Source organism: Aythya marila (genome assembly GCF_965140915.1).
Source record: "Aythya marila genome assembly, chromosome: 1".
NCBI lineage: Eukaryota > Metazoa > Chordata > Aves > Anseriformes > Anatidae > Aythya > Aythya marila.
This window is the reverse complement of record NC_139042.1, coordinates 103,366,648-103,380,028: the sequence shown is the minus strand read 5'-3', so window position 1 is coordinate 103,380,028 and position 13,381 is coordinate 103,366,648. Positions and strand designations below refer to the sequence as shown.

The following is a 13,381-nucleotide window of genomic DNA, read 5'->3' as shown; positions in this document are numbered from 1 at the left end:
AATAAAAAGAGAAAACTGGGCAGGAAAGGTATTTTACAATAACAACCAGACTATTTCTCATTTTAAAAATTGGCTGGTGTTTGCCAAATAAGAGCCAATTTTTTTTTTTTTTTTTTTTTTTTTTTTCCATATTTGCTGGCATCTTTTTAAAGGCAAACACTCTTTTTTTCTATGAACTCGTGGAAAACAATCCAGGCAATTCTGAACTGCACCCTGAAGCAGAAACTAGTGCCTATTTCCATTTCACTATGATCCCCTTCCTGCCTCAAGGGGTTAGCAGACTTTGAGCTGTTCGTGTGTCTCCCACTGGCAGCATGTGCCAACAAACCTCTGCCACCCTCTCACAGTCATTATAATGCTCTTATTCTTCCCATTCTGTTCAGTTTATGCTCTTAGGTACTTCAACAGCAGTCTAAAACCAGTGTTATTTTCAAAACCATATGGTTCTGCTCAACTTGTCTCACCGCAATGAATGCTGAGTTGTCTTTGACTTTTTGCAGGAACCTATTTACATTGAGGACAAGTGATTTGGAAAGTATCACTAGGTAGATGTTCCTTACAAAATACTTTATTTATTTGTTTTCTTTCAGAAAAGTACCATATCTTAGTAAACTGGAATTAATATGATTTCCCTCTGGAACTGGCACTTGCTTTTACATCCCTGTTATTAGCCCTGCCATTGTGGCTGAAAATCGAACTTGCCAGTCCAGTCGGTGCTACCTCTGCTGTCTGGTTTTGTAATGGGTGGATGTGTACCTGATGTACAGCTGTTGTCAGCCACTTCTCAGCCACTGAGATTTTCCCGGATTAGGTGATGTGCTCTTTCTCTCCTGAATAGCAATTTGAGAGGGGATGACAGATTATAAAATAGCGCTAAAAAGATACAGAGCCATTCAGTACAGCCCAGAGTGGCCTGATGGGTTCCCTGTCTGTTGCTTACATGAGAGCCTATGCTATATTTATTAGCTACGTGAGTGATTTAATATAATTGTCACTTTTAGCTGGTGTGATGGGTGCTAGACAGGAAAGAGTGCAGGCTGAGCCCCTCATCCTACATTAAGGCACATCCTGCATCCTGGAGACGCATGTAAAAAGAAATGCAAAGTGGTGCACTAGCCAGTATCCTGGCTGGGCATCTCGGTGGTGAGAAGTTCTGAACAAGCACCGAGTTACTCTGCAAACGGTAGAGGCAGGCTTTTCAGGAAACCTTTGAGGCTGACGGGGAGGTGGAACGCAGACGCTTGCATTTCCCTTGCAGTTCAGCATGTGCTGCGACTCCTCTGAGGAGTTAATTTCTGGAACAATTGTTAGACAGAGTGGAGAGGAATACAAAATAAACAAATTTAAATCATTTCAATTTTGGATCTCAGCTACGCAGTTTTAGTTCTGTTGCTAGGTGGGAGTCATTTTCCTATTATGATTTTTTTTTCTGTTTTCATATCAGCTCAGGATCCATATGTTTATTTCGCAGTGAAGCATTTTGCCTTTAAAGCAGATCTCAAAAACAACTTGAGAACGTCGAGTCGCGGCGGAGAAGTGATCTGCCGGCTAAGTCAGGCATGGGGAGCGTTATGAGCCCTGTGCCCAGATGTTCAAAACCGACCTTGTCTTCGCAGGTGGGACTTTGCCAAGTCCCGACCCCGGGTGCGCAGCCCCGCAGCCCCTTTGCTGAGGCTCCTGCCACACAGGGGGAGATGCGCTGCGAGGATGTGTCCCTCTAACGGTTTTGTAAGCGGCCCCAATACATTGCGCTCCATCCCCTTATCCCACACCCGGACCCCAAATGGGAGCAGCGCGCACACAGGGTGCCTCCATCCGTGTGTCCGTGCGTCCGTGTGTCCGCGTCCCCGCGTGTCCTCTCCGGAGCCGCCCCGCCCCGCGGGAGGAGCCTCCCCCTCCCTTCCCCTCCCTTCCCAGCCCTTCCCCTCCCCTCCCGGCGGCGGCGGGGGGCGAGGGCAGCGGCGGGAGCGCGGGCGCGGAGTCTCCGCACCATGGGCGGGCGGCGAGGAGCGGCGGCGGCGCGCAGCCGGCCCCGCAGGGGCTAACCGGGGACAACCGGGGGTGGCCGGGGGTGGCAGGGGGTGGCCGCCCTCGCCCCGCACCCGCGGAGCCCAGCATGAACTGAGGCGGGCGCGGAGGATGGCGAGCGCCCTCGGCCCGCGGTGGCCCCGGCGCCCGGCAGCGGGTGGCGGCGGTGGCGGTGGCGGCGGGGGGCTCCTCTTCGTGCTGCTGTGCGCCTCGGCGGGGCTGCCCCGGAGCGGCCAGCAAGTGCTGCGGATCGGTGAGTGCCACCCGGGGGCTGCCAGCCCTTTCCCCTGCGCGTCTCCCCCCTCCCCAGGCTCTGCGCGGTGCCTCCCTGCATCTCCCGCGGGGTGCCCCCTGTCCGGCCCCGGGGGTGCCCCCACGGACCTCCCGCATCGGGGCTCGGCCGCTTCGGAAAGTTTTGAGGTGCGGAGGGGAGCGGGGGGACGGCCGGGAACGGGGCTGGGGCTGGGGACGAGGCGGGGCCGCTGCCCACCCGCTCGGGACGGCGGGGAGAGAGCCGGCGGTGCGCTTCGGCGGCCCCAAAACGCGCCCCGAGAAGGGATCGGGGGATCCCCGGCTCGGGTCGGCAGCTGGGACAGGCGAATCGCGACCTGGCGGCGTTTTCCCCAGCCCCCGTCCCGCTTTGGGGATGTGGGTTTGCCCTGCTTTGGTCCCGGCCCCTAACCCTGGAGGGGGGGGGGGAGAGCTCCACAAGTGCTGTACATACGTGTGAGCCCCAGAAAACAGGGATTTATTTTTAAGTTGAAAACCCCGCACCATGGAAACAAGGCTTGGTTCACAGGAAGCCTCTCTCCCGACAGTGGGTTTCTTGTGTCAGTCAAGTGAGACGGTGAATGCAAAGTATCGCCGGAGTTAGGGGTTAGGGAAAACTGCGGAAAAGCCGTGGGCAGAAGCTGTCGCGCTTCTGTTGCCCTGCCTGCCCCTCTCCGGCTTGGCGAGTACCGAGCACGGAGCTAGTAAAGAGAAGAGAAGCCACCCTGGAAGATGCACCGGTGAAGGCAGAGTCCTGCGTGAAGCAGGAGATGGATGCTTGTTAACCTGCAAGTGTTAACCCCGCTCGGCTTTTCTCACGAGTGCTCCTTTAGAAATCAAGTGGGAGACGACTCCTAGGCTTAGAGAGCAAGGGAGCTGATCACGGAAGCATTTAGAAAAATTAAGGGGCACAGACCCTCAAAGTGCTGAGCAAAGGCAAGGGGAGAGGAAAAAAAAAAATAAACCTAAAGGCACTCTGCAACTTGCAGCTGAAAAGCTGTACATACTCAGCTGCTCACGTTCAGCGTGCTCTCGCTTCTTTTTTCTTTCTCATGGGGTGCAGCTGAAGTTTGCTGCAGTCTCCACTCACCACTGCCCGTGGAGCTGTGCCCCATTTAATGTTGAGGGGAATGGCTGTGTACATGCACACAGCACATGAAATGCCAAGCTTTGTGCTTTCACTGAGCAGGAGATTCAGGGCCAGTGAAACTTGTGGGAGAAAGTAAAACCTGCTCAGATAACTTGGATGCATGCTGTAGCAGGATGCCTTGGCAATACACTGGGCATGATTGCTGCTGCTAGACTGCCTTAACTCACTTGGCTTTACCAGGAGTAGCCTCTGAAGTAAGTGGAGCATTGTAGAGTTTAAAGGGAAACATGTTTGCCTGAATGTAGCCTAAATGCTTCACTCCATGCAGGGTGAAGCCTTGGCTTCTCAGCTGGCATTGGCATTGCACAGACCCAGGCAGACATTTAGGGTGTGCACACCTCCCTCTGTCAACCTCCCCATTGCATAACTTGCATTACCGATTATGTTCGGTCTAGCGAGGTGCCCAGCCAGTTGCCCACATTGCTTTTCCTGAAAATTGCTCTGCATGGTTTGCAGGCTGCGAGATGTGTGTGTCACTCCAGTGCAGATTCACTCCGACAGGGCGTGCGGCGGTGGTACCCTGATACTGATTATGGTCTGCTACTTCTGCTACACTATAAACAATAACAAGAGTGGCAAGCTGCTCAGCTTTCATTCACAGCAACAAATACACATCCAAAGAGATGCTGCTGGAGAATGAATCCTCCTTGTGTTACGTGGTTGTGAATGCATAAAATATGAAATGTACTCTTATTACTATAGTTACCCTGCCTATAAAGTAATGGTGTCATAAAATATTAATCCTTCACAGCAGTTAACAGGGGCAAGTTTCTCCGTGGAGTGTGTCACTCTTCGAGGTGACAAACAGAAGTACTGGAAATAACTCCCTCAGCGCTCTTGGTGATAACATAATAAAATCATTCCAAAGCATTTCTGAGTGAAGAAAATGCTATTAAGCCATCAGATTTTCTTCGTCGTGTTTTAGTTAATTAAGGAAAGGAAAGCACTGCTTTACAATGGTGCTGCAGTTTGCTGCCTGAATTAATACACCGGTAGTTTAATTGCATTTTCCACTGTTAGGGAGCTTTTGGATTTTTGTGATTTTGTTGGCTTATAATACAAATGAATGGATTCTTTTGCTGGTATTTAATTAGTTGAGAAGGGACATGCAAGTGATAGAAATTCTGTCTATTTCTCAGCATCTAGGTGATGATTACTTTTCTAGTCCTCTAAACAAGAAATGAGGGGTGGCAATACGAACAGTAAAACTGATTCACTAGGACAAAACAGAGGAATTTGAGATAAGATAGAGTTTTCAGTTTCTGGTAATACAGTACTTGAATTTTAGTGCCTTACTGAATATTTCTTTCACGTTTATGCTAAAAAGCTTTTTCCTTGATATATGAACTAATTGAGCTGTCCAAGGAAATACCATCTTTATCTACCCATAATCCACTAGACTACATTATATAAAGGTATATTTAAAGTTCATGACCCTAATATTTTTCATTTAATACCAAGGAAATTCTAGTTTTTACATTGAGTCAGCCTAACCTTCTGGCCTATCCTACTTGTACCACTTGCTTAAAATGAACGAACTCAAATAAAAGAAGGGAGAATACAAATTAAGACAAGCAGGCACCGAATTGCAGAAACAGCCTTAAAAGCACTGAAATCTCAACAGCAACAAAATCTGGTACTAATGCTGGATGCAGAACTGTCTTATTTCTTAGCGTATTATCCTTTGGGCCATTACAACTTAACCTTCTAACTAGGCTATAAGAATAAATTTCAGTGCTATCGCATGGTAATTTATAAATAGTAGTCATTTAAGTTGTGCTCTGGATTAGACATCAAGAATAGTTGAGGAACTATACAAGTTATTAATATATTGCTGAAGTTAATTAAAAAGAGAATGTGCCACTTTTTAACAGATACATGTAGGAAGTTACGCTTGGATAGATCTTAGAATTAATTTCTAAAACGAACAATTCCTGAAAATGAGCAAATGAGTAATTTTTAGGTTTCATAGAAACAGCATTAGCTGGTATTAACTGAAGAGTTTCTATTTCATCAGAAGTAATTTACCATAGTATTTTGTGTGTTTCTGTAGTTAAATGGAATATTTGAATACAGGTTCAAGATCTGCACTGATTTATTCTTTACTTCAGCAAAATTCCCAGTGGCTTAGCAAGTTGTGTTTTCAAAGATGCAAGTCTAGCCCCACAATATGATTTAAAACAGAAACAGAAATCAACCTAACCTGTGAAATAGAGTTTTTCTAATAAGTTGAAATTTTCAATATGGATTTGAAAATATCTGTTTATATTTCCCCAAGCAGGGCTAGAGCTGGGAGGTTTTTCCTGTGTGAGTTTAGCATTCCAACACTGTCAGAATGATAAAGACAAAAACCTAATTAATTTCACTGCAAATTTGCTACATTTTGTCAACCCTTTTCAAGATTTTATTTCTGCAGGGTTGTGAAGGGAATGATATTAATACATATTTGAGCTTCCTCAGTGTGACATGGCAAAAACTATATTTAGAAAGTTCTGTCATATTTTAACATCATTAAAAATGCTAATTAGAAAACAAAAACAACAACAAAAAAACTTACCAGGTGTGTAGAAGTTATTCTGTTCCATAAGGTTGTAGGAAGTGTGACTGCATTTTATATCATAAGATGGCATTAACCTCAGCTTGTTCACTAGATCCCAAATACTCAGAGGTTCATCATTTTACTACACTATAATTTGCTTGAATTTCCTCATTCTGCACTTAACAGAAGACTACCGTGCTACAAGTACTTCTAAAGGATTGCTACCAAAATGTCCAAACATCAGTCTCCCTTCTTGCTGGCTTTGATAGTACTCCATGAAGTGTGAGACAGTGCAACACCTTGCTCACGTGCTTTAAATGGTTAATCAAGTCAAAAATAGCCTAAAAGAGGTGGATGAAAAATGTATTGCCAGCACTCCAGTGGCACTCCAGTGAAGCTGTACTTGGACACAGAAAGGTCAATGGAGCTCAGTGGCCTTGATGCATACGGTGATCTCAGGGAAAACACTTGACTGCATTATGATTTGCATGGTTGCAACCTAAATTATTAAAATCAAAATCCCATTGGCAATTTCTTTGTCTTCTGCCATTTAGGCTTGATGATGCAGAGGGGTGAATTACTTTGGGTTCTGTACCATTGTATTTCCAGGCTTTTGTATCATGAAACATGTTGGGCATACTGGGTTGCTCCACTGGGGAATATTAAAAAGTCATGAAGCCAGTGTTCAGCTGATGTAAATTGGCATCTTTTTATTGAACTCAGGGGAGCTATGCTGGTTTAAATTGCCTGGAGAGCTGTTTAGACATACTTAGTATATTAGAGGGATGAAACTTTCATAATTCCCCAACTGCCCTGTCTACTTACCACCCTTCCTAATGATGGGTAGAATCAGACTAAATCAGGTCTACATGTCTTGTTGCCCTTGTTTTTTGACAATCCATTCTCCAGAGAATTATTGTATGGAGCTGGGCAATGATGATCACTGAGTGTGTGCAACTCACTGGTGTTCGAGTGAGAAATGTGGTTACATCACCAGCTCTTGGTACCTCAACAGCAGCACTTGCTGGATGCCTGTGGCACTGCTAGAAAATTGTTATTGCTGGGATGGTGTGAAGTGCTACTCAGTATGTGAAGAAGACTGTAGAAAAGAGGTTCATTTTCCAGAAAACTGGCAGTATGTGTCTCTGTTGTCAGAGTATACCTAAGTCCTAAATATCTGCTTTAGCATGAAATAGATGAGCTGTAAAAGCATAAATTATAGTCTTCAAATAGCATAGAATACTGCGGCTTGATGATTATGCAGCAGGCAGCCAACCACTCACAGCTGTATTAACAAAAACTCCGAACATGAGTTGCTTCTGTCCTGGAACACTTGTCAGTAGAGGATGAAGGAGAAAAGCAAACAAAAGGTCCTGAGACCAGAGCTCAGAGGCTTCAGATAGTACCAAGGGAGATGAAAAACAATAAAAAAAAAATGCCACAAAGGTGTATTACTGCTGCATTTTACATCTCGGAAGATAGGTGATTAGCTATGGCACATTTGATAGAGCTATCTTTGTCAAAAATCAAGTGGGTTACAGGAAAACGAAATGGAAAACAGCCAGGTCATTGATATCTGTGCTGTAATAATTTGTTATATTCTCTTAACTTATGCAAGGTGTACCCTAATGGACAAAGCATGTCTGTAGTGCTGCAGTGAGCTCCATGTGGGCGGATAAATAGGACATCCTGCTGTGGTTCACCAAGGCTTCAAATGCATTTATATAGCACATGTGCATCAGTTCAGACAGTTAGGACTTCAGTAAAATAAAGGATGAAATCTTCACAGCAATGAAATTGATGAAATTTTGCCAAAGGATAAGTATTTTTCATCAAATATTTTGTTTATGCAAAGAGATTGACACTTAGCCTAGTAATTCTTCACATTCATGCACAGTGCAGTGACCACTGGAGGAAGAACAATCCTTGTAAATAAAATAAATTTTCTTTGATTTTTCTTTCTTGCCTAAGAGCTTATTTTTCTTCAGGTGTAATCGATTTTTTGATTACACCTGCATCCTTCCCAAAACCTAATTTTACATATTCAGAGGACATTTGCCTTAGCATCAGTTCTTGCTGTAGCTATAAGCTCCTCCATATGGCCCTGTCTTCACTTAACATTTTCTAGTCAGACCACAAGTACAATCTCAATACTGTTTTTTCATTATAGTCTGTTTTATATATCCTGGTCAGTAATAAAGCTTAAATCCTGTCTGTCCATCTTTTCCCCCCTCCCGACAATATTTTAAACAACTGCCTCTAATCTTCTTTTCTCAGAAAGGCTTGATTTGACCAACTAGACTATAGATTGTGCTGCAATAAAAAAAAATAAAAAATAAATCCTGTCCAAGAACTGATTAGTTTTACTCTACAGCTTTGGATCTGTAACCTGCAAGCCCAGTTTGTCCTAGTTTTTGTTGACTTTAGGTTTTAGTTTGCAATAATGAGTTTATGATTTCAGGAAAGCTTTACAGTGGGAATGTTATTACCCTTACCTCTCTCTTTTTTTCTCTTTCTGCTGAAGGTGATTCAGTATTACCTAGAAAATAATTAGCTTTCAAGTGATATATTTGTTCTCACTGAGAAAAATCACAATTCAAAATTAAAACTGTTTCATTATTCCAAATAGGCGCCCTTTCATTTCAACCACAAGAGTAAGTATCTGATTGGGCTGGTAAAATATCTTCTTTTTGTTTTTCTCTGGCAGTGCAGAAGGTTCCCTGTATTACTTTTACAGCATCCCCTGTACCTGCACACTAAATTAGGGTGGCACAAAACTGGGAAACATGAATGAGTAATACAGCATGGCAGTATGGTCAAAGAACTAGAAATGGTCTAAAAGGCTCAGTTTTGAGCTTCTTTTTTTTGGTCCATCATCCTCTTTGCAATCACACCTTCTAGTTGTTTGTGTCTGAGCTTTCAGATTGTAACACCAAAAATTTAAAAGATGAGTGTTATAAATTCTGGTAGCACTGAAACTGCTCCCACATGCTGCCATTGGATCTGCCCATGCAAACTTTGTCTATTTCAAGGAAAATTATGTTTCCAACACATTGATTCTGGCTAGGGTTCAAGACCTGCTATCCTTCCATATTGCTAACTGGCATGGAGGCCCTGGTGAAATGCTGAGTAGGTGGAAGTGACAGTCAGAGCAGTATTTCAGGAAGTAAGGAGCAGAACTTGTTTAGAGTGAGCAAGTGTGAAAAACTCATTGTTCTACATAAATATGAAGGGGCAGCAAAACTTCCCCTATCCGTTACACCCAAGCAGTACTTTTGCTAGAAGTATGATCAGAGATGTGAGGATTTGCTTTTTCTGTCAGATGAAGGGACAGAGCCCTCCCTGAATTCAGTGGTACACCACCAAGACCTTAAAATCACCGTGATTTTGCATCACAGTGATTTTAGTATACAGAGAATGTTTTTTAAAAGCACACTTTTTAAAAGATCAGACATGCTAAAATATAAAAACATTCACTGCCCTGTAAGTAATACAGTCTTTTCAGTTCTAAATGGTTTGGACAGAATAAGCAGGAGAGACACTAGTGTATGCTGTGGATCAAAGGATTTGGGAAAAAAAAAAATTAATAGAACAACATTAGGTAGCTGTAAGAAAAGAAGAAACAATATTTGAAGATACGAGTTTATTTTCCACATCCCCTGGGATATGTGATGGAGCAAAGTCCTGCCGGAATGTTTATACTGCCCTTGCTGCCACTCATTTCTACTAAAGATCACCTCCCCTTCACCTCCCAGGGAGAGATGTGTCATTAATGTCCTCAGCATGCAGGCCAGATTCCCAGATGATTAATTAGGCTTGCCTAATCTGCCACTGCTGTTTCTGCAGTTAATGGCAGTCTGTATGTCAGCCTAACATATTGTAAGTATTACTTTAGCTGTGTATTTCTTTAATGTCCAGTATCTTCTCCTGTCTGAAAGCTTTGGCCTTCATGGTCCATGAAAGTACATGCGGAAGCCAGTAGGTTTCTAACTCTCTGCTCTCCAACAGTGAATAGCAAGAGCAACCCATGTATCTGGTCTCACAGCTATGCCTCTAAATAAAAAGGCTAAGAAAGGCTACTTCTCTTTAGAGACTTTGCCGTACTTATATCTTTAGACCATTATAGCTACAGGATACACTACTGCAGGATATTGTAGTGTAATAGAACAATTAAATGATGAACAACTTATATGAATTGTGCTATTCTTAGGGAAAGGGGGTTTATATAAATTGGGTTTAGCATGATTCTGCAAGACGGTACTGAGAAGAAAAGCTGCACGTACCTTATGTTTTGGGCTCATATAATTTGGAGGCAAATCCCTGGAAATTGATGTTTATGGGGTCTACCATGCAATGAAAGGTGGAATTGAGCTCATTTTGTTACTGCCATAATTCATGTAGTATTAACTGTATTGTATTTCAACAAGTATTGTCATGAATAATAATAACCTTGCGATCTTCCAGGCAGTAGAGCTCAGAGTACCTCACAGAGCTTCTATAGGTAGTTTGATTTTATGGTTGGGGAAGCCAAGTCCAGACAACTGAAGTGTTTTGCTGGCAAACTTGTGGCAAAGCTGGGAGTGAATCGACATCTCTTGAGTGCCACCACGTTAGACCTCTGTCCACTGCATTACAACTTTGACATTTTCTTAAAGTTTGTATATTAGGTGAATATACGCATAGATCCATGGAAATTAGTAGTACAAAGTGCTAAGAGTTGCTATGGAAGCCTAAGTGTATTTAACTAAAAAGATTATAGGTAGCAATGAGAAGTCGTGTCTGATGTCCTGTCCTGTTAGCATACACTTGGAGCTTAGCCATGGATATGAAGTATAAAGTAAACAGCACAGACCACCCTGACATTGGTGGATTCTCTGAAGAAGCAGAGCATGTGTTGACCTGTCCCAGTTTAGGTAGAGACTAAATATTAGGTGCTGTATTTGACCTTAGCCAGAAGCCCCTCAGAGGCCACCAGTGTCCATATCCCTTTTAAGTGCCTTTTCACTGGTTACATTTCTTAGCATCTTTTCAGCATGGTTTGTCATATCCTTGCCAGCCTCTGTCTTTGCATCTGCTCAGCAGAGTGGTGTTCTTCTGAAAATAAGGCATAAGTCTTCGCAAAGGATGGACACTTTTAGGATACAGTACAATTTCCATTTTTCACCCCTGTATATGACATTTGAGCTGTATACAGTGATATAGACCCAAACCTTTCTCAGTGCTTACAGTTTGCTTTTATTGTCTTGATCTCATCCCTGACAAGGATATGAAGAACTGAAAATTAGATGCATTAAGATGTTAACATTGGGAAGAAAAAAAAAAAAAAAGTGCAGCTTTTGCTTTCTCAAAAATAACCTTTTCTCTCCTTACCTTCAAGAAAAATACAAGAGAAGCCAAAGCCATTTTAATCCTCCTTCCTGCCACACAAACTGCTTTCTCCTAAATGTCTTGGGGGCGCTGTGCCAAACTAGTCATTTTTATAAAGGTTATGAATAGGAAGCTCAGACTTGATGGAATGTGAAAAGCAGTTTATGTGAAATAGTTACTTCATTTTTGAGGAACCGCAAATTAATCTGTATTTCTCTGGAATGGTCCCAAGAGATTAGTCTCAAGACATCTGAGGCCATATCAAGCTTAGAGACTCCTATCAGTAGTCAGAGGAGAGGAGGCCAGGTTGCTGCAGCAACAGCATGACATATGTAAAACTCTATTTGATTATGTTGGTATCACAGAAAAAGCTGTTTAAAAGTTAGGTCAGGTTTTTAGCTGTACTATACTTTTCCAAAGACTGTCAGTCACTGTCAGATTGGCCAATGAATCAAAATGCATGATGAATAACTTCAGCAATCTCATGTGTAAAGCACGTTTGCTGTCCACATAAAATAATTTAGTAATAAGATATTGGAGAGCTATTAAAGAAGCTAGTAAGAAGCCACATAAGAATTCTTCACTGCAATTTGGAGACAAATACAATTATAATTTCTGTTTAAAATATTCTCATGTTTTGTTTTTGAATGCTTTTATTCATCTTAGGCTTCAGAGAAAGCATAGGAAATTAGTTAAATTGAACAGATGATCTTTGATAGTCTGTTAGAATGGGAGAAGAATGAGTAAATATACAAGCTTCAGGAAGGACATAGACTCACTGCCATTCCCTGATGATTGTTCAAAAGTATTTTGCATGATAAGCAGTGCTTTTGCTAAACAAAATTGTTTAGCTAATAGAATTTTATGCCCCCAATTCATTCATCCATGTTTAAAAATATTAAATGTAAAAGACTTTAGTAAAAGAATGTAGTAAATGAGGCAGAAATCCTGTAGAATAATGTATATAGTTAGGTAACAAAAGATGGGTTTTGAAGTTGTTTGACATTTCTCATCTTCTTGGTTTTCACCTTATACTTTTATATGTTTATATAAAAAAACCTTATGGTATCATTTTCTATGAGTGTAAAAAACAAGCAGAAAACCCAGAAACCTTCCCTTGATGCCCAGTGGGCACGGCAAATATGACTGGTGGTGCAGGAGCTCTGTGATGCCGTGTAGAGACACTTGCCACCCATTGCCAGTAGAGGTGGCTGTTCTACAGACCCAGCCCTAGAGAAAAACAAGTCAGGCTACTGCTTGTGTTTTTCCAAAGGTGTCTGGTGATGAGAAGCCCAGGGGCAGCACAGGCTTCTGGCTCATAGGTCTCCAGGCACCACAAGAGAAAAGGAACAGGTTAATTCCTGCAGATGCGGGCAAAACGTTCACAGTGCAGACAGGTAAGGTCTGTCCATTGGTAAAACACCATCACTGTGTCTGCATTCATAGCCCTAGCCCATCAAATCTTAAGTCCCTGTATGAAGATATTCTCAGTAAAATGATTATCAGAATATTTGTAAATCATGAGAAAAATGAAAACAAAACAAAACAAAAAATTGGTACTCTCAAGAACAGCTAAAACCTCCTGTGTTCAGACTGATGCAGGATCGGGGAAATGTCACTTCAAATGGCTAATATTTGACAGTGTTATAAACAGCTAGAGACACAGTTGTATAGTGGACAATGTCAGGAGTCCTTTCTTATTGACAAATGCTACAAGGTCTTATTGACAATGCTTACAAAAGGTGAGACAGAGCTCCCCTCTGGGAAAGCTCTTTTGCCTTTGCTGGATGAGAAGCACTTACAGTACCTAAATGATCAGCCAGCATTAGCCTGGCCAGCCATGTAGGTCTGGTCTAGATGATCAAAGCTTTGGGTCTGCTGTTTGGTTAAGGACCTTGGAAATTTGAGGTGTGGTGACAGGATGGTGGTAGCAGCAGCTCTGACAGCTGTGGGAGTGCAGTCTGATTTCTCTAAAACAGACCTGCTTGGACAAGTCAACATGGGCAATTCTTATCCTGACATTTTAC

At 42.7% G+C, this 13,381-nt stretch overlaps 1 protein-coding gene across 3 annotated transcripts in view; it reads left to right on the top strand.

Annotated features, from left to right (window-relative positions):
• Positions 1-2,127: 2,127 nt before the first annotated feature.
• The window catches only part of GRIK1 (glutamate ionotropic receptor kainate type subunit 1), a 163,612-nt gene continuing 152,358 nt past the window's right edge, over positions 2,128-13,381 (top strand). For all 3 annotated transcript variants that reach the window (XR_014316819.1, XM_082752420.1, XM_082752419.1), the window contains exon 1: positions 2,128-2,281. Coding sequence is in view for 2 of the 3 variants with exons in the window: in XM_082752420.1 (XP_082608546.1) it covers positions 2,140-2,281 (142 nt within the window). In the remaining variant the exon portion in view is untranslated. The remainder of the gene's footprint in view (positions 2,282-13,381) is intronic.